The 21,376-nt window shown below is 34.9% G+C and overlaps 1 protein-coding gene across 3 annotated transcripts in view; it reads right to left on the minus strand.

The window, feature by feature from the left end:
• The window catches only part of trappc3 (trafficking protein particle complex subunit 3), a 28,605-nt gene extending 8,278 nt beyond the window's left edge, over window positions 1-20,327 (minus strand). Inside the window, exons 1-3 of one of the 3 annotated variants that reach the window (XM_079381118.1) lie at window positions 20,233-20,301; window positions 6,935-7,001; window positions 799-896 (exon numbers count right to left, since the gene is read on the minus strand). In XM_079381118.1, the coding sequence (XP_079237244.1) occupies window positions 799-896; window positions 6,935-6,940 (104 nt within the window). In that variant the 5' untranslated portion in view covers window positions 6,941-7,001; window positions 20,233-20,301. Of the gene's footprint in view, window positions 1-798; window positions 897-2,279; window positions 2,450-6,934; window positions 7,002-20,232 lie in introns of those variants that run through there. The other 2 variants (XM_079381117.1, XM_079381116.1) reach the window with 2 other exon arrangements.
• Between the last annotated feature and the right edge of the window lie 1,049 nt (window positions 20,328-21,376).

Below are 21,376 nucleotides of genomic sequence, written 5' to 3' on the forward strand. Positions count from 1 at the left end.
AGAGTTTTAGCCTGCAACGGCGAATGGCACGGTGGATTGTGTTTACCGACAATGTTTTCTGGAAGTATTCCTGAGCCCATGTTGTGATTTCCATTACAGTAGCCTTCCTGTATGTGATGCAGGGCCGTCTAAGGGCCCGAAGATCACGGCCATCCAGTATGGTTTTCCGGCCTTGACCCTTACGCACAGAGATTGTTCCAGATTCTCTGAATCTTTGGATGATATTATGCACTGTAGATGATGATAACTTCAAACTCTTTCCAATTTGTCTCTGAGAAACTCCTTTCTGATATTGCTCCACTATTTTTCGCCGCAGCATTGGGGGAATTGGTGATCCTCTTGCCATCTTGACTTCTGAGAGACACTGCCATTCTGAGAGGCTCTTTTTATACCCAATCATGTTGCCAATTGACCTAATAAGTTGCAAATTGGTCCTCCAGCTGTTCCTTATATGTACATTTAACTTTTCCGGCCTCTTATTGCTACCTGTCCCAACTTTTTTGGAATGTGTAGCTCTCATGAAATCCAAAATGAGCCAATATTTGGCATGACATTTCAAAATGTCTCACTTTCAACATTTGATATGTTATCTATATTCTATTGTGAATAAAATATAAGTTTATGAGATTTGTAAATTATTGCATTCCTTTTTTATTCGTAATTTGTACAGTGTCCCAACTTTTTTGGAATCGGGTTTGTACAATCTTAGAAAAGAGAAAGAAAAAAAAGGTAATTTGTAAACTATTTAATGTGACCAGATTGGATGGATAGGTGAGAAATGGAGAAAGAGAGACTCACATTTTATCCAGTTGTTTGTTGACTTCATCATCATTTTCATAGTCCTTACACAACTGAGTGACCAAGGCTCCATAAGTGAGAGTGAATAATTCTGAATTCTGTTCAAGGGAAAGACAAGACAGTGCAAAATTACCCACCACCATGTTCACAATATTCACTGTGTTTACCCGTTAACCACTATTAAAACTACAATTAATGCAAATACAACATAATAATAATAGTGATAATAACAATAATAATGAAAAATATCTTTGACATAGATACAGATTTTCATGAGATAATAATGAAGCTTTTTTTCTCTTCTTTTTTTTTTTTTTTTGCTAACAGCAAAATGTAACAGTAATGTTTTAATGAAACAAGAATTGGTACAGAAGATCATTCTTTTCCTGGCATTCATTTCCATTTCCATACAAAAAATTCCTACATGCCAGTGAACCATCTTTATGTACTTGCTAAATAAAACAAACAAAAAGAGCAATACATGTATTAAAATTCCTTAGATAAGAAAATGGGAATTTCATAACAACAGGAAACTAGCATGTTTTAGTTGAGATCTCTAGCGAAATACTTCTATTAAACATTTAGTAAATTAATACAACTGCTTTTTATTTCAACATTTATTATAAGCATAATAATTTGAGCAAAACATTTACATTGGAGATCCTTGTAATAGCCCCTTTCTTTAATGACAGAAGCAGGTGGGCTGTATGAACAACCTAAAGACCGTGCTCTGCTGCATGATTTCAGAAGATATAGCACATCATGCTTCAAAAGGAGTACAAGGAATTCACAGGGTCACAATTTGCAAAAAATAAAATAAAATCTCAGACTTTTAATATTTGAATAATACTTTTAATCAGGACTGATTGAATGAGGGCACATAGTGGTCTTGAGCGCCCTCTCACGTCAAAACACGAGGTTGTCACAGACATGAATTATTATGTCAAATTGCAGCCAAAACGTAATTTCTACTAATGCTTGCGTGACACATCTGGATAATTTTTCTCTGCTTTCACTGCGGTTTTGTTTAGACCGTGTTGAGAGTGTATCAATGCTTCATATAACCTGCTGCCCAGTGCAATAATACTTGTGCTAAAACAAAATATGACACACAATGCATAATCCTATGAAAGCAAACATCATTCTAACCAATAGGCCTATATCATTTTAATTCCCTCAAACGATTAATAAAAATAAATAAATACATTTTTAGCATTTCACAGGATTTTTAATTCAAAAGCCTGCTACGATTGACTGACTGACTGACTGAAAGTCTCATGTCTGTGCAAAATAAATCACTTAACTAACGTTACAGGAATAAACTAATGCACGTCTAGGTAACATGCATACTACGCTATATTTATTTGTATGCAAATATATAAACACTGCTCAAATAAACTTATTTTCCGATGATTATAATAGCATGCTAGCTAGCTGCCCTGCATTTAGCTCAGATTTGCGGAAACACAAGACACACTCACCATCTTCTTGCTGTCCGTGGCTCTGTTTGACTGCCTAGACATGTTGTCTTATATTACAGGTGTCTACAGATCGGTTACAGGTAATATTTTATTAATCTGCTCACTGCAATGAGAGTCCCGTGTTGTTCCTGTCACTATAATGGATTTACTTCCTGAATCGCAGCTGACTCACCGGAAGTGTTGATTTCTCTGGATTGTGGGTTTTGTAGTCAAACTGCAGTTCTGAATAGTTAAAGGTTTCTGGAGTTCACTGAATCATTGACCATGTGTTTATATGACATTTAATCACCACCAGTCCACAACGTTATAGTGGTATGGAGCTTGGAGTCATAGTAGAATGGCATGTAGTATGGAGGGTCAACTTATCATTTCACAATTATGCCTTTTTGGCATGTTCCAACCTCAGATTTAGATCAAAGCAAAACATAACATTCTGGCAGTGGAATGGGGAAAAATGCAATCCTTAATTTGTCTTGCTAACATCAGCTACCATAGACGCAGTGCGCGTTCTTTCACTGCATGATTCAGTTTATTAAAATGCATTTAGATTAAGAATGATCACAAAATTTAAGATATGAGGGCAGAAATGTATATATTTATATAATTTCATATAGTTAATCAGTATCACGCGAAGACTGACCTTTTTTTGTTTGTTTTTTCCCCACCAAAAAGCAACGATTACAAATGTGATATTGATTTTATAAAGCAGTTAAATAAACAAGAATTTAATATTAACACACTTATGCTTTAGACACAATATTGACTGTTTTTGCTCTATTTCGCCAACAAATATAATTTCAATTTGTGTCTCTGAGCAACAGCAGTTTTGTTCCTGAATAAATCAACCATTTAAATGATTCGGTTCAGTTGCAATGACTCACTTATTAACAGTGACTTGCTGCCACCTACTGGCAGTTTTAATTTCACATTTAAAGCATCCATTCGTTTTTTTTTTTTATCAGTATTCAATGTTTTATGTTTAAAATATCAAAACAGTATTAATGCATTGGTAACTGCAGGTTAAATGCATTCATGTCCTGCATTAAACAGTGTGTAAATGCATCTAAATGCCACTTCTAAATGCAGCTTCTGTGTTTTCTCTGCATTGCAAAGATTAATTTTGTCGATACTGATTTCATTTGCTTGGTAACAGCTTAAATGACTTATTCTAATTGACTGATTCAATTTAAGAATTTGACTGAAAATATGATGCACACTCATGCAGGGCTTTATAAACGTAAAAATGCCCATAAAAGGTAAAAAATCAATTTAAACTTATTGGAAAAGATTAATTTCTACCACTGCTGTGAACTGATCACCACAGAATATGCAGAATATCAAAAACTTTAGGAGTCAGCTGTCCACGGTAGTCCTTAAGATATCAGCACAATAACACACTCAGCAAAATATTGTCTAATTATCGTTATCGATAAAATCCCAGAAAATATTGATATATTTTTATGTCAATATCACACACCCCTAATATATTTATCGTTTTGTTTAGAAAATAATTAAAATAATATGAGAAGTGCCCTTTTTTCCACTTGAGCCCCTGCCCCTCAAAATGTCTGAGGGGCAATGTGTCCCTGTGCAACACATGGCAAAAGACATTGAATGCAATGGTCATGGGGCCTTTTGCACATCTGTCAAGCACTTGTATACATAGAAAAACAATGGAAAAGTAGCACAGTGGAATTGAAAAACGTTCTGTGTAAATGGCCCTCAAACATGCTTACATAGAAAAATCAATGAAAGCAAAGGGGAATGCAAAAATATGAGATGCAAAGCGATGGAAAAACCGCAAAGTATAGAGAGATGCACTTTTAAATGCTGAACTTTTAACCTGTCCACTGCATGGCAAACTTTTAACTCGAGTGCTGCATTTTTGGACAATAGTGTTATGTGAGATGCTGCAAAAGGTGCAAGAATCAGAATGAGCTTTATTGGCCAGGTATGTTTACACATACAAGGAATTTGTTATAGTGACAGAAGATGGTGTTAAAAGAGGAGCTGAAGTCTACGAACAGGATCCTCACATAAGTCCCCGGTCTGTCCAGATGCTGCAGGATGAAGTGCAGTCCCATGTTGACAGCATCATCCACAGACCTGTTTGCTCTGTAGGCAAACTGCAGGGGGTCCAGTAAGGGTCCAGTGGAGGCCTTCAGATAAGCCAAAACCAGTCTTTCAAATGATTTCATGGCCACAGACGTTATAGCCACAGGTCTGTAGCCATTAAGTCCAGTAATTTTGGGTTTCTTTGGGACAGGGATGATGGTGGAGCGTTTGAAGCATGAGGGGACTTTGCACAGCTCCAGTGATCTGTTGAAGATCTGTGTGAAGATGGAGGCCAGCTGGTCAGACGTGAATACAACGATCTAACATGTCTGTCATATTAACAGATAAACAATGAAAAACCATGTTTTTAAGCATCAAACTTTTTAACTCGAGCAGTGTGTTTTTGGAACACAGTGTGATGTACAAGACTGCAAAAGATGCGAGACTCGAGTGCAACGGTCAAACACATTCACCATGTTAATAGAAAACAATGGAAAAGTGTTGGAACACTGTGCAAGATGCTGTAAAATATGCAAGAATGAGTGCAAAAGGGGCCATTAACACAAAACATGTTTTTGTTTTAAAAAACATAAGAGGCCGAAAAGGTTGAGATACTGCAAAACGTGCAGGATGAGAGTGCAACAGCTGAAAAAAAAACTCTGCAAAGTCTAGAAAAGTGCTTTTCAATACACATGCAATGGTCAAACACATACTGTCCGTCTAGGGTATGTTAACAGAAAAACAGTGGAAAAGCATGTTTAATAAAAGGTCAAACTTCTTTTTAGTTGAGCGCCACAATTTTAGAACACTGTGTAATGTGCCAGATATTGCAAAATACAGTATGAAATGCAAAGGTCAATGGTTTATATGTTTTTAAAACGTGCTTTTAAAAGTTGAACTTTTAAGGGGCCATTCACATAATTAGTTTTTGCCTCAAAAATGAGATGCGGGCAGCAATTGGTCAAAAAAAAAAGACCTAGATATTGTCATGAGTCTGGGCTCTGCAGTTCTTCCTTTCTCCACCAGGTCACCATCTCCCGTCCTCCCGGACTCCATTCCCCTAACTCCACACACCTGTCGCATATCACACACACCTGTAGGGCTGGGTATCGAGTTCGATACTTTTTAGGCACCGACCGAATTGCCTCGATACCACCGAGTATCAAAAAACGTCTTGTCGTTCGGTACCAAATTTCGATACCTAAGGGGTTAATCTCATCACCGTCAGTGAGCCAATAATCCTGCAGCACTAGGTGTGTTTGACTAGAAGCGGCGCTGCGCTGATTGATCAGTGTTTGACATCCACGAGAGCGTTTCGAAAGTGCACGGAGCAGTCTGCTCTCTATATCGCGCAGTTTGTTTACTACGCAGACTGAAGCTCGTGTGACGCTCGCGGTGATTTCAGCGTCTGCCGCCTCTCTAAATGAGAACATAAACACATGAACAACATCTCCAGAACTGCCGTGAGAGTCAATTAATGAGCATTTTACCATTTGATTCGAGTAAAACTAACGTCATATCATATACACACAGAACTGTAAAGGTATTACAGACAACCCGTCAAAATAAAAGTTCGGTTTCACTTGGAAGACACTGCGGCAGGAATATATTAATATTGTTCAGCGGACAGTACATACTGCTACTACTAGGCTACTATTAAAATTATTAAAACTTTATTATTATTTTTTTTAGAAATTATCACACAACAGTTATTCCGTTTTTTTAATAGTAAACTCCCTTTGTTTGCCAAAATAAATACACTTTGATTTTCAATAATTTAAAGAAATTAAATTAATGTTTTATGTCTTCATTTGAAAACCAGATACAGAACACAGAATTTCTGAGGAAAAATAAAACCTTTCATTAGGCTATTTTAAGAATAAATTTAAATAAACTAAGTTGTTTTTATGCATTCAAATAATTAGACATACTACACCAGAATTTAATAACAATAAAACATATGGTGAAAGAAAATAAAACACCCACTTATGAAAGTGGATGAAGATTTTAAATTTCTTGAAGTCTTTAACAACCTAGAAATTATGATTCTGTCTGAGCTATGTGTTTTAAAATGAACACACACTAATGTAAACGTAGCCTAACAGATGTGTAAACTGAAAACAATTTGAACTTTATTAAAATTATTTATTTATTGTGTTGGATATATTTTGTTCCTTTGTGCAGTGGCTCAGGAGATGAGGCTTTGAGTCTGTATAAATATCAACATAAAAAAATATTTTTTTGAGATAATGTAATCTTATTAAAACTGATTTCATAAAACTGGTATCGGAAAAAGTATTGTTCAGGAACCGGTATCGAACTCAAGGTATCGGTATCGGTACCGAAAATTTTTGAACGATACCCAGCCCTACACACCTGTCACAAATTACAATCCCTGCTGTTCCCCATTTTCATGGACTATTTATACTCCACACTCCCGCTGCTCTGTCTGGGTGAATTAATTGTAATTAACTGTATTGGTGGTAGTTGCTGTTGAACTCTGGGGATACATGCACTGTGTTGCCGTTTTATGTATCCCGTTTCTGAACCTGTTTTGATTTGCCTTGTTGTCCTTTTTGTTTATTAAAATGAATCCTCACCTGCATTTGGACCCAGACTTCGTCTTTCCACGGCACTCCCTAAGTGTTCCGTGACAGATATGTCTGTCTAGCACATGTTGACATAGAAAAACAATGAATAAGCATGTTTTTTTTTTTTCTAAGTCAAACTTCTTTTAACTTGAGTATCACGTTATAGAACACCGTTAAGACATGAGAACAAACACGTCTTTTTCTGTGAATGTGTGAGACTTCTGGGGTAAGGCATTACAAGTAACGTAAGTTATGTAATCAGATTACTTTTTTAAAAGTAACTAGTAAAGTAACACATTACTTTTTAATTTAGAAGGAAATATCTGAGTTACTTTTTCAAATAGTAATGCCAGTTACTTTGTTTCCCATGTCTTTAGATCTCCTGTTGCCATGTTGAGAGAAATCGGGAGTAAGTGCAGAGGCGTTGTGCGTGCTCTGTGAACATGATGCTTACTGTAGTTCTAGACTAAATATGAACATGTATTTACTCATCTCACCTGCACAAAAATAGATTTAGTATTCCTCAAAATGAATAAAAACAGTCAAATGCAAAATCAAAATATTATACAACCCTACAATAATTATATGTTAAATAAGACAAATGTAATTTATGTATTTAATCCCATTTTACTAAACAATGTCTTTGCTGCTGACCTTCTATGGAAGCAGAATAATGACAATAGTTTTTGAAACTTAAAGCATGCTGAATTCCACAAATCGAAAAAAAAAGATGCATTGCAATTAAAAGTGCTTGCATTTTAATGACTTTTACATTTCCTTCAGCCTGAGGATTGTTTATTTCACGTCTGTTGTGACAGGGCTTTTTACATTTGTAAAAGAAGAACTTTTTTATATTAAGAACAAACAAGCAAGCCCTGCCCAGATTTAAAAAGTAGGCCCTAACTCAAAAGTAACGTAACGACCCAGATAGCACACGTACGTCTGCAAGATGTCTGTTAAAGATCTCTTTATCTGGAAAGCAACTGCTGTCAACAATCGTCTGACATCAATTGACGTTTTACATCAATTCTAAATCATCTTAAAGACATCTAATAGACATCTATTTGACATCTAAAAGAAAACGTCCTATAGACATCTTGCAGATGAGCAAACACTCTAAAAAAATATGTCTTTCAGATGTAAATGCAGACGTGAAATAGACGTCTCTGAGATGTACGTGTGCTGATGTATGGAATGGAATTACTTTCCATTAAAAGTAACTAAGTAACATAATGAGTTACTTTTTTAGGGAGTAACGCAATATTGTAATGCATTACTTTTAAAAGTAACTTGCCCCAACACTGCAAGTGTCCATGCAACCTAAACGCCTGCGCTACTTTCATGTGTCACGAGTATCACTCCGCCGTCTGTCTCTAGTTCGCTCACTCTTGTTATTCAAACGAATTGCTAATTTTGTGTTAAAATGAGCAAATAAGTGAGAAGATTGGACAACAAACAGGAGTAAGAGGAATACAAGTAACGTGGTAACATATAAATTGATATTTTAATTGACGCAGTGCTCGTTTTGTTGCTAGGCCAATGCTTTCTATGTTGCTATTGACTTTTTAGCATAGACGATCTATACAATAAGTAAGATAATAAATCATATTCAACTGAATCGGGCCGTTCATAAATCTAACAAAATAAATCCCTTTAGGACTCCTGATTACACTGTTGAAGTTTAGCCTATTTTATAATAATGATTAGGTCACATAATCTCTTATATAAGAAACTTTTTTTCTTCACTAGAATGTTGACCAGTCTTTCACACCTTATCTAAACTTACGTACTCATCAATAATTGAAAAAGGCAATTTTAAAACCCACTAGAATTTCCAGAGGGAAGCCATTCCAATATTTTCTTCTTGGGTTTTAAAACTACAATCCAAACGGCTCTATTTGTCCTTACAGATGCGGATCTGGGGCATTTCGTTCTTCTTCCACTAGATGGCTGTGCAACAACATGTAAGTTTACAGGTGATGTAGTGTGGTGTTATCATTAATTCAAGATACAAATACAGATATATTCTTATACAGTATGTTCTTATGAAAATATCTGTTCATGAACTGTACAATCTACGATAATAAAAACCATATAGACCTCAATGGCCTAGTAAAAACATTAAAATGTCCTTACATGACCACTTCTCTTAAAAAAAAAAGTTAGGGTTTAATTTAGTTCAAAGTCTAGGTTTTAATTAAATGTCAAGATGTAATTTTGGATTTTCATTATAGGTCATTATTGTATTCACTCAGATACTCAGAAGAGCAAAGATAATTTAGCTATGAAATTATCTAATATTTGTTTTGTCCTATTAGAATTTTTAAATACCATAATTGGTAATTAATTATATTACAGGCAGCAGCCATTGTACATTTCCACCGTCTTAGAATAATATCTCTGACTGCATTAGAGTTTATCATGGAAGCAGGAAGAATTGTGGGATGTTTCCTTAAAAAGATTATTTGCAGAGCTCCAAAAATTGAGATTTGGACAACAACACTTAATGTCACGCTGTGCTGAGTCAGTTGATCTCGCTTGAGGAGAAAAATTCTGTTTCTGCCTGTTCAATAGCAGCTGTCTCATTTTCTCTCCCGATGTTTTCTTTCTCACGCTGTTCAGACTGGAAATGATGGATAAGCTCCTCAGAACAGGCTCGGAATAACTTAATGCACTCAGAGCAAATACCAGCGTAACCTCTGAGTAAATACCAGCAAACCCAGCAAAAAGATATTAGCAGCGTGTGTGCCCACTCGTGTGATCATAAGTTGCAGACGTCATATCACAATATATAAATATTCTGTTGCTATTTGGCATGTCATTACTGAATACCCAGGGAATTTCATGCAGGTTTGGAAAAGGCTGGCTTAAACTTTAAGTGGTACTTTATTTGGGGTTCTTTCTCTTTTTAAATCTTAAGTGACAACATTATGGTATACAAAGTCAAATTATTAGTCTGTGTGGAATTATTTGTGATTTCAAAAAGCCTGTAGAAATAATTTCTCAGATGATTAGTCATTCTGCCATAATGTTGCTTGGTCCACCCATCACAGCGTGCATCTACTGTATATGTCAGTGATCTCTGGCTGAACTTCTTGGAATGTTGCTTAGCAAAGAAGCAACACAGAAACAGTACAATCTGGCCGTTGGGAAAGGTATTATCCTCATTTCACAGGATATATTCTCACAACAATCTCTAAAACTGCAGCTTTGAAGGAAAGCAGTTGCTACAGGCTAAATTTTGATCTGGAATAGTTGCGGGGGAAGCCAGTGGCAGTCTGAAAATCAATGATGTGCCTGTCAGGTTTTGTTTGAAGTTATGTTATACGTGATAATAATTTCAAAATGCAGAAATGCACTTGTAAGCACCAATGCTATTTTAAAAATAAATGTATTATTGAATTTTTATACAACTTACTAAAGAAAAAAAAAGTTCTGTTGCCATTTTACATGGAGAGATAATCAAATGCAGGCATAATATTGTAAGGAAAGTGTTTGAGATTATGTTCGTATCACTCTTTCCACAGATATTTAATCTGCTGCAAAATATCTTTGTCATCTGTTGCACTTTTCGCAAAGATAAAAGTATAAACCCTTTCATTGCACAATTTTTTCTTCTTCACACAACATTAAAAGAGTACCAAAAGAAAAAAAACACAGTCTGCTTCAGAAGGCCTTAATGTACTTTTTATCTTATAACGGGACACCCAATAATGTTAGTTGCTCTGTCTTCACCTAGAGTATTACATTAGCTACAGTGAGGGTGAGCCAGGATCATAGCCCTCTCTCATGTGTTATCATTTGGCATCCTTCTGGCAGTGTTATAAATCCAGTCTCTTAAGCGCAAAGATCAGCAGAAAACCGAACAGATTCTCACCATATGCAGGAGGCTTGTGCCTTGTCAGATTAGATCTATAGTATGCAAAAGTACAAGGTTTAAAATGTAGATTGAATTTATGCTTTTTGGCATGAATGCATCTTGTAATGCTTCCAGAGCTTCACTTCTTAAATTCAAACCAATATAGTAGAGCACTATAATCAACTTTATTTATTCAAGCTTTTTTAAAATCATGTTTTTTTTTATGTTGCTTACACCACCTGTTTTTAAAGCTGGCATGAGATGAAAATTCACCTTATGTATTTTCTAAATGCATGTTTATCTGTGCATGTTTCATGTCTTTAATTTTTTTATCAAAATGTCATAACTTGATCTTCTGGTGAAATGGCAGACTTCTGTCTGGTGGACATATCAAATAATTTAAAGGCTTAGTTCACCCAAACCCATGAATGCTCAGCAGAGACTGACATGGAAGAGAAGAATTGTTGAATAAAGTCCTTGTTTTTGTTTTCTTTGCACACAAAAAGTATTCTCGTAGCTTCAAAAAATTACAGTTGAACCACTGATGTCACATGGACTATTTTAACGATGTCCTTACTAACTTTCTGGGTTTTGAACTTGGTAGTTTCGTTGCTGTCTATGCAGGGTCAGAAAACTCTTGGATATTATCAAGAATATCTTATTTTGTGTTAATGAAGATGAATGAAGGCTACGGTTTTGGAGCGACATGAGGGTGAGTAATTAATGACAGAATTTTCATTTTTGGGTGAACTAACTATTTAATCTGCTTAAATTCCACCCCTTTCTTACAATCAACTGCAAGCTTATGTTCAGATCTGCCTCCATCCAGTCAACAATCAGTGAATGAATGAAGTCCTTCCCTACATTCTTTTTCATTGTGTACATCACACTACAGATGAAAAGACTACTTCGGTTTCATTGCAACTTTAAAGACTGTAAGTTTTCCAGAAAACGTCTGCAATTGGTTAGTCTCGCCTCAAACTCTTGCCACTGGTTGAGCTAATGCTCCTGTGTCAAGCTGGTTGGGATGCTTAAAGAAACCGAACAATGTTGGATAGCACAATGTTTACACTTCTTAGGCGAAACTAATCTTAGGGGAACTAATCTTTTTTTTATTTTCTGCAAATAAAGCTGAGCTAGACAAAAAAAAAAATGCAATATCAAAAATTACACTTCACTTTTAAAGAGATAGTTACTAAAAGAGGACAAAAGCCATTCCAAGTATTGTATGATATATTCTGCGGAACAGAAAATACGATATTTTAAAGAATGTTTTCAATGTTTTTCAAAATATCTCCTTTTGTGTTCTACAAAAGTCAGATCTGAAATGACAAAATGTAGATTTTTGAGTGAACTATCCCTTTAAACTACATATAGCAGAGCTCTTATGCTAGAGTTTCAAAGGGCTCACATAACTCTAATTACACCGCAGCATCTTTAATCTTTGGTCCAGGAACAGTGCCTTTCCTGAAAATGAGACGATCTGTTTGGGAGAGGACTGTAATGTCTGTATTACGCTGGTTGATTTTAGAGTTACAGAGAGTGCTGAAAAGGGAATATCACACTACAAAATCGCAGCCTCCAGCAGGCGAGGGTGACCGGTGCCATGAGGAAATTAGAAAGCACAGAGAGGAAAAGAAAGCTGAGAATGGGGTAGACACCACAGCTGAGGCTCCATGGCAACCAGTGTTTTGAGCAGGAGGACTGAACACCATGCAGACCTTAGTCAGGCTTCCTATCAAAGAGTGCTTGCCAGGGAAAGCTCTGACGGTCACTGCCTGAATGAGTAAACCTGTCTCACATGCTGTTTGTAGATATATATTTTTTATATTGGGCAGAATCAGTACAAAGTAAATTTCAAATAAAGTGATAGAATATACAAGAGAATTATAATATGATGCCTGTGCTGGGGAACTTCACAACTGTACTTTTTTAAGCTACTCATACTTTAGTTAAACTACAGTCAAGCTACTCTTTTGAAGTAAATTATTACACTTTATAGGCTATTAAAAAAAAAAAAATTTAGATGATTGTTTTCCTAAATTATACAGCATAAACTACCATTCAAAAGCGTGAAAATAATATTGGAAAATATTATTACAGTTTAAAATAACCGTTTTCTATTTTAATATATTTTAAAGTGTATTTAAACAGTTTATTCCTGTGATGGTAAAGCTGAATTTTCTGCAGTCATTGCACTAGTCTTAAGTGTTGTATGATCCTTCAGAAATTATAATATGATAATTTGCTGCTCAAGATTTCTTATTATTATCCATGTTAAAAACACATGTGCTGCTTAATATTTTTGAGTTTCTTTATGCATATTTTTAAATTTTTTTTATTTTCTTCAGGAATCTATCAGCGTTTATTTGAATTATAGAAATCTTTCATTACAATTTATAAATCTTTACTGTCACTTTCGATCAATTAAATGCATCCTTATGAAAGTATTAAAGTGTATAAATAAGTCTTGCTGACCCCAAATCTTTGAACAGTGGTATATGCATGAATATATTTTTAATGTGAATAAATTGCTAAGTGAATAAAATATAACAGCAGCTGTTCATTTATTTTATTTAAAAGAAACAATAAAAATAGATTTTTGTCTGAATGACAAATGTACATTCATTATAAAATCAATAATCCCATTTATAAAGTGTACACATTGGGGATGTTATACATATTACAAACTTGCCGGTAAATCAATGTATATAAAAGATTCCAAATCATCTGCTACTGCTTCAATGCTTTGATCTGATCGTATGCAGTTCTAAATGGCAGAGGATTACGATGCTGTTCTTCAACTTTCTAACTTACTTAGTTTCGGACCAGCGCCCAGAGCTGACTGGCTGAAAATTTAGGGTGAGAAATCTCAGAATAAACACAATATATCCAGCGGGATGCTTGAGGAGAAGGCTTGGCCTTGTTTGTACAACTGGATAAGCGATACAGTGCTGTGAGCGCAGCCCACATGGTCTCTGAACCGTGGGAGTTCCAGAACCACGTGTTCTTAAAGGGCGGTTTAATATATACATTTGATAATCTTTATAGGTTAACTAACTGAGCTTAGATGCATTCTGCTGCAATAAATCTCAGAATCATTCACTAGTAATTGCATTTTTACTCATGCACTGCAGGAAAACTACATTCACAACAGGAATTTATTCCGCAGAGAGGATGTGCCTGTTATGGAAGCCTGTTTCATAATAATAATAAAAAGTTAATTGTGACTTTTTACCTCAGTTCTTACTTTCTTTTTGTCACAATTTTGAGTTTATGTCTCTTAATTTAGACTGTTTTTCTTTCAATTCTGAGTTAAAAAAAAAATCAATTGCGAGGTTACATGCTATTTTGCAAATTATAAACTCATAATTCTGAGAAGAAAGTCTTAATTATGAGGAACAAACTCGCAGTTGAGAGAAAAAGTGTCCGAAATGTGAGATCAAAAATCGTAATTATTATTAAAAAAAAGTATTTGTTGCAGACAGAATTGCAAGATTTAAAATCAGAATTCTTAGAAAAATGTCAGAATTGTGAAAAAAAGTTGAAACTTTGAGTTTATATCTCACAATTCTGGTTTTGTTTGTTTGTTTCTGCCACAGAATAAAAATAGAAAAAGTGATGTGTTTGTGTTTATAACAATTCTGTCTTTCCTTTGTGAGAGCAATGACCTTTTCTTATTGTTTTTCTTATTCTTATTACAGAAACATGCTTCCATAGCCCGTATATAGCATTTCGTGTAATTCAATTTGATGTTTTTGTGCAGGACCTGTGAATTGTAGAACCATTTAATTAATACATTTCTCATTGATATTGTATAATTTAACTCTAGTGTATTTTCTATTTTATTTATATTTTTATACACATTTATTTGCAAATTCAATTTATTTGCAAATGCATTGATGAAAATGTTCAAACACAGCTTTATGTAGACACAGAAAATGAGAATTGTTCAGGGCACTGAGATGTTTACTTAAAGTAACACTTTATGATACTGCTCAGTATGTATCACTATCTGTGACAGCACCCCACCGCTAAATGTATTATCAGCCTGCCTCAATTCCTCCCATGCCTCCAAAACATGATTGTCTAGAGCTATTAGATCCATCACACACCTACCACTTCTCTAAGTACTTGTCATGTGTTTGATGAGAACCTTAGGATATGGACGGATTTAAACAATGTTTGCAAATAGAAAACAGAAAATAGAAAAGAAAATAGATCTTGTAAATACTTTCTTCAGTGTTTTTCCAAGAATTAGCAGGAAGCTGAATGTGCACATTAAACTAATCTAAGACTTTTCTTTGCTTTTACAATGTAGTGAAAGCTGGGCTTCAAAATTAATAGTTCCGGCCGACAGTTTGTCATTGTAAAGCACGGAATTTACATTTACTTTTCATGCACTGCTCGGATGTGAATGTGAACGCACTCATGCACACAAATGGACTTTCATGTACAGCTTAAATGTAAATGAGGGGCTTTTCACATGTTTTCACATCTTCTGAGTGAGATGTTTTCTGGGCAAAACTCACTCAGAACCACAGTGCATTCATGAAACAACATCTGCATTCATTCAAGTGGGCATTCTCTGAAATGTCTAATTTTCTTTCTTGCTCTGCCTTGATGTTGCAGTTAAGCATTTGTGAGCTGCAAAGAATGCAGATACAACAGAGAAAAATATACAAAAATACTATAATTTTCTTAAAATATTTATGGGGTTCTGTTGTGATGGATACAACTTGGTGTAGAAAATAGATTAGTAGAATTGAGTTACATAGCAATTGAACCTATAACTTATTTACTGATGAATGTTCTTAGATTGATACTTCAACATAGACCTTTAAGCTATTTACAAGGTTTATTTGTTAAGTGACATTATAAGTTCAATTCTCCCATGCCAACCATTTGAGGCAGTAAGGGAAGTACTTTGTTCCCTGTATTAAGTCCTTTCACGTTCATGAGTGAGTATGCATTGAGAAGAAAAATGGTGACCCCTGACCTCTAAATATATTTCTGAAACCACAAAGACCCTAATGAATGCCACAGGGACCAGACTGAAAGGTGAAGGCAAACGAAACAATTGGTTAAGTCACTTCTGAGCTGGGTCATTAGCCTCATCCTGTAAGGGCATATAAAATATTTGAATGAAAACCAATGGATTCTCCTTTTCTGAAAATGAATGTGTGATGTCTCTTTTGAACGAGTGATAATGCTGCTTCTTGTAATTGTGCATATACCTTGAAGCTAAGCATTAACTAACCCCTTTTCATGTAAAGGGTTTAATAATTGAATCTGTGTACTTTCATTACCTACAGTGTTTTTCTCAAATAGAGTGTGATATTTATTAGACAGTCCATTTTCAAACCGTAGTAAATCAATAACATTTTCAATTTTGGAGGCTACATGATTCGCTTGAGGAAAAACAACAAATAATTTCACAGATCTCAACAGTACATCGATTTAAGCAGCTGTTGCAATAAACAGACTCATTTTGTGCACATTAAAATCATGGCTTTGTGTTCTTCTGTAAATACCTGCAGTCCAGTTTGATGCCCAGCCATAAAACATGCCCTCATATTTGGCAGAATAGCCAAATTAATGGGCTTTAAGGTGTGTGATTTATAGTGCTGTACAAGCAAATGATAATGAACAGCCCTCGAATGAGTTTCTCTATTATTGGCAACCATTGTACAGAAGCTTAACCCAAAGATTTCTTTTGTTTTCTGAACTCTGGTCCAAACCATTAAAACAGCAGGACATGTTTCTTGGGATGTGATAACACCCACATATTACAATTAGAGAGATCTGCACCTATTTCATCATCATCAATCTGTCTAAATGATTTCTTGCTCATTTTCTCTCCGCCTCTCTCTCTCTCTCGTTATGAAATCATCTTGTGAGTTTCCACAACCTATTTGAGGAATGGGCTGTTTGCTCTGAATGGTACATTAAAACGATAATTCACTGGGAACACGATGTTCACCGAATTCATGCCAGTCTTGCAGAATTTTTTCTCTGTCAGCGCTTTGTGATGTATGCTTCTAATATCTTAATCCACAAAAGCAACACCTTTGAAACTTTTGGTCAACCTCTGAGATATTTTGTTCATTTTCAATTCACTTGTACACATCATTGTCTACTTAATTATAATGACTTGCATTGAAAACTTTCATCAAAGGATGAAAAAAGTAGGGCTGTCGTGATTTGTCAATTTTATTCGACTATTCGATTTTTAAAAATCCTCGACTTCATTTTGCTTTCATGGTGCTTGGGCAATATTAAACAATGATTAGATCGCACAGTAACGTGAAAAAACACTGCCCCCTGCAGGCCTTTGTTGTAATGCGTAATGTACATTAGCGCCATTGTTTATAATACATTATGAATTTTAACAGTTTTGTTCAATAAAACCATATGATTTCTTGCTAATTATTATTGCATCATTGCTATTATATATGTTTTTTAAGTAATTTTAAAGGCTAATGTTCACTTACATCTATTTTTATTCGGCTACCACAAAAATAATTATTATAATTATAGGGCCAATCCGTTTTATTTCCAAATTTTTAGTTTTAATGGTTAAATTAAATTTTATTAACCAAAAAGCCTAATTAATTGAGTTTTAATTATGTTTTCCATTATTTTCTGGATTCCATTTTAATGGTTCCAGTAAATTTTAATAATCAAAAGCATCTCCAATTAATTAATTTTATTATTTATAAAAAATATATTTCTGGTAAATGCTCCTTTAAAAAGTGTTTTTTTATTTATTATAATTGTATTATTAGAAGACTAGAACACGTGGATATGTTGTCATTCTTACACTATAATACTGAACTTTGATTTCTGTGATTTGGACTATGAGATGGACACTTGCTTCTTGCACTCTGTTGCACTTTACTTTTGCTTAAAAAAAGGATTTCATAGACATTTGGATTTAATAAAATATAGTTTAATAAAATATTCTTAAGTAAAATTGTAGTTTTCTTGTGGGAAATTAATAGTTTAGATTAATCGCTTAATCAATACATTTAATCGATAGATTAATCGAAATAAAAATAGTCGTTAGTGGCAGCCCTAGAAAAAAGGTGTTGATGACAGATATTCAATTGAATATCAAAGATATCTATTCTCCAGTTTTCTTTAGTAGGTCTGATCATACACTGAAAAATGTTTTTAGTATTATAAGATAATATGATTATAGGATATGAGATGATGATATACATAATAAATATACACAGTATACACTCATATATTATGTAAACAAAAACTTTTATTTTGGATGCGATTAATCGGCGATTAATTGTTTGACAACACTAAGGAACAATTAACCCAATAATGAAAAATTGCTGAAAATGTACTCATCCTCAAGCCATTCAAGAGGGATAGTTTTTTTTTTTCATCAAAAAAGATTTGGATCAATTTTGCATTACATCACTTGCTCACCAATCCTCTGCAGTGAATGGGTGCCGTCAGAATGACGATCCAAACATAAAAACATAACAGTAATCCACAATCCACATATGTCCAGTTCGTCAATCAATGTCTTGTAAGGTGAAAAGCTGCATGTTTTTAATAAAAAATTAATCATTAAGACTATTTTTAACTTCAAGCTATTGCTTAAAAGCTCATACATGTTTAGATGGATTCAAAGTGAGTACATTTTCTGTAAGTTAAAATTTTTGGATGAACTATTCCTTTAAGGAAAATGACACATTTGTTTGCATTGTATTATGTGATTTCACTACAATGCAATAAAGAATATTTGCATTATACTTCACATTTTAAAAGGAGGTTGAGTTCAAAAACAGAGACTGAAGTGCTCTTAAATTGAATCGACTATGATTCATTGTTAATGTTCAGGTTGGCAGCTACAGTACCTTGTAAACGTCGGAAATAATACATTTAAAATCTCTCTTGAAGCTGCTTTGTGCAGTATATAGAATCTGTACAGTAAAGAAAAAAATTATTTATAAAGCAGATGGAGCATTATTTTTATCAGCACACAGATACTTTGTGATTTTCTGTAAATTAAAAGTTGCATAAACCTTAAACTTCATTGTATCTTGCTTCTGTTGGCTGTGCACAGGAAGCAACAAATGTAATTAATCTAATATTTTTGTGATTAGGACTCTTGTAATATATACACCTGCTGCCGATGTGGCATTAAATCTCTGCCATGGCCAGGGTGGATGAAGTACACAAATCAAGTACTTGAGTAAAAGTTAGGGATGCAGCGATTAACCGGTTCCGCGATTAACCGCGCTTTAAAACGTCACGGTTAATTAATCGTAAAGGTTCCACAAAACCGAGTGTTTCTGTTGCACAGAGCTGAACTGTTGCAGCTTGTGCAAAATGAAAAAGTCACACTAGTGGTGCACCAGCTTAAAATTACGTGCTCATCAGAGACACGAAGGCTACTACACGCATTAGATTAGTGACAGAGGGACTAAACAGCGAAGCTTTATTTCCACCAGAGAAATGCCTGTCGAAAGTGTGGGACCATTTTGGGTACACCAAGAAGTCATTTAAATATTGCCGTAAAAAAAATAATGCTAAAGAGCGAATACATAAGGGATAATGCACGGCTATTTTGTTGTTGATATGGACTATGTTGACGAGAGTGATGTAGTAATGTTTTCTGAGAAGCTTACACTGCGATGTACCTGAGAGAAAACAGATCTGACCGTCTAATTTTTACCAGTAAGAAAAAAGTGTTTTAAAGCTTGTTGTTTTGCAGAATGTCACAGTTATATATGACATGAGAATAAGGCCTGAAGTTAGGAAGAACATTTAAAGGAAAATATAATTATATTTTCATAATTTGTTTTTCTTCTCAAACCTTGTCTGTGGTGTAAAAACACCCCTGGCCAAATGCCCCCAGAGGGCATCACTTCACACTTTGATAATTACTGTAGTTACTGTGTTCTGATTCTGAACATCACATCCTTTCTTTTTACATGGAATCTATCTAGGTGGCTGAATAAAAATATTTGGACTTTATATCAAAAAATCAATTTAGCACCAGCAATTTAGCACCAGCAAGCTTGTTAGCTAGACAGTTAGCATCAGCTAACAATATTTACTTATTTTCAGTATGGTTATGAATAAACATTCATATCTGTCTGCTCGGCTCGATGATCTAAACAATATAAAAATTTATACTGTTGATAATATAAAATATAGGGCTAACGTTAGATGCGTAGCATTTTAATAAAACTGCTAACGTTACAGCAGCGGGGAATATGAACGTGCATGAGTTATTTTATTTAATCTGTGTTATTTTAATGTTTCGTTTTTTGACTTAAAACATAGAGACACTGACTTTGATCTGTGTGCATTCAAGCATTTCAGTGGGCTTAAATAGATCACCCTTTACAGCAGATTTGACGTAAATATGATTTTCAGTTACAATAATTAATCCTAAAATTCGACATTAGTAACTTACTTTTAGCAGCATCAGTTGCGCTCACAAGATCTCCAGTGTTTACTTGTGAGTTGAGTTCACTGGAGACTCGCTCTAAACGGATCATTTGAATCAGTGAGTTGAGTTCACTGGAGACTCGCTCTAAACGGATCATTTGAATCAGTGAGTTGAGTTCACTGGAGACTCGCTCTAAACGGATCATTTGAATCAGTGAGTTGAGTTCACTGGAGACTCGCTCTAAACGGATCATTTGAATCAGTGAGTTGAGTTCACTGGAGACTCGCTCTAAACGGATCATTTGAATCAGTGAGTTGAGTTCACTGGAGACTCGCTCTAAACGGATCATTTGAATCAGTGAGTTGAGTTCACTGGAGACTCGCTCTAAACGGATCATTTGAATCAGTGAGTTGAGTTCACTGGAGACTCGCTCTAAACGGATCATTTGAATCAGTGAGTTGAGTTCACTGTAGACTCGCTCTAAACGGATCATTTGAATCAGTGAGTTGAGTTCACTGGAGACTCGCTCTAAACGGATCATTTGAATCAGTGAGTTGAGTTCACTGGAGACTCGCTCTAAACGGATCATTTGAATCAGTGAGTTCAGTTCATTTGAGACTCGCTCTAAACGGATCATTTGAATCAGTGAGTTGAGTTCACTGGAGACTCGCTCTAAACGGATCATTTGAATCAGTGAGTTGAGTTCACTGGAGACTCGCTCTAAACGGATCATTTGAATCAGTGAGTTCAGTTCATTTGAGACTCGCTCTAAACGGATCATTTGAATCAGTGAGTTGTCGACTCGAGAACAGCTGCAAGCGGATCATTCCAATTTGTGAATGAATCGTTTGTTGCGATTTGCGAACCGATTTCACAGGTTAAATGAAAAGAATCAGTTTGTTCATGAATCAGACACCGCTTCCGCGTCTCGGAGCTCGTGATACATTATAAGGAGTAACGATGTGTTTTATGAAATGTAGTGAAGTAAAAAGTACGATCTTATGCTTTGGAATGTAGTGAAGTAAAAGTAAAAGTTACTCAAAATAAAACTACTCCAGTAAAGTACAGATACTTGAAAAATGTACTTAAGTACAGTAACGAAGTAAAGGTACTTCGTTACTGACCACCACTGGCCATGGCATATAGGCTACTGTATGTCACTTCAGAT

Source organism: Barbus barbus (assembly GCF_936440315.1).
Source record: "Barbus barbus genome assembly, chromosome: 27".
Classification (NCBI taxonomy): domain Eukaryota; kingdom Metazoa; phylum Chordata; class Actinopteri; order Cypriniformes; family Cyprinidae; genus Barbus; species Barbus barbus.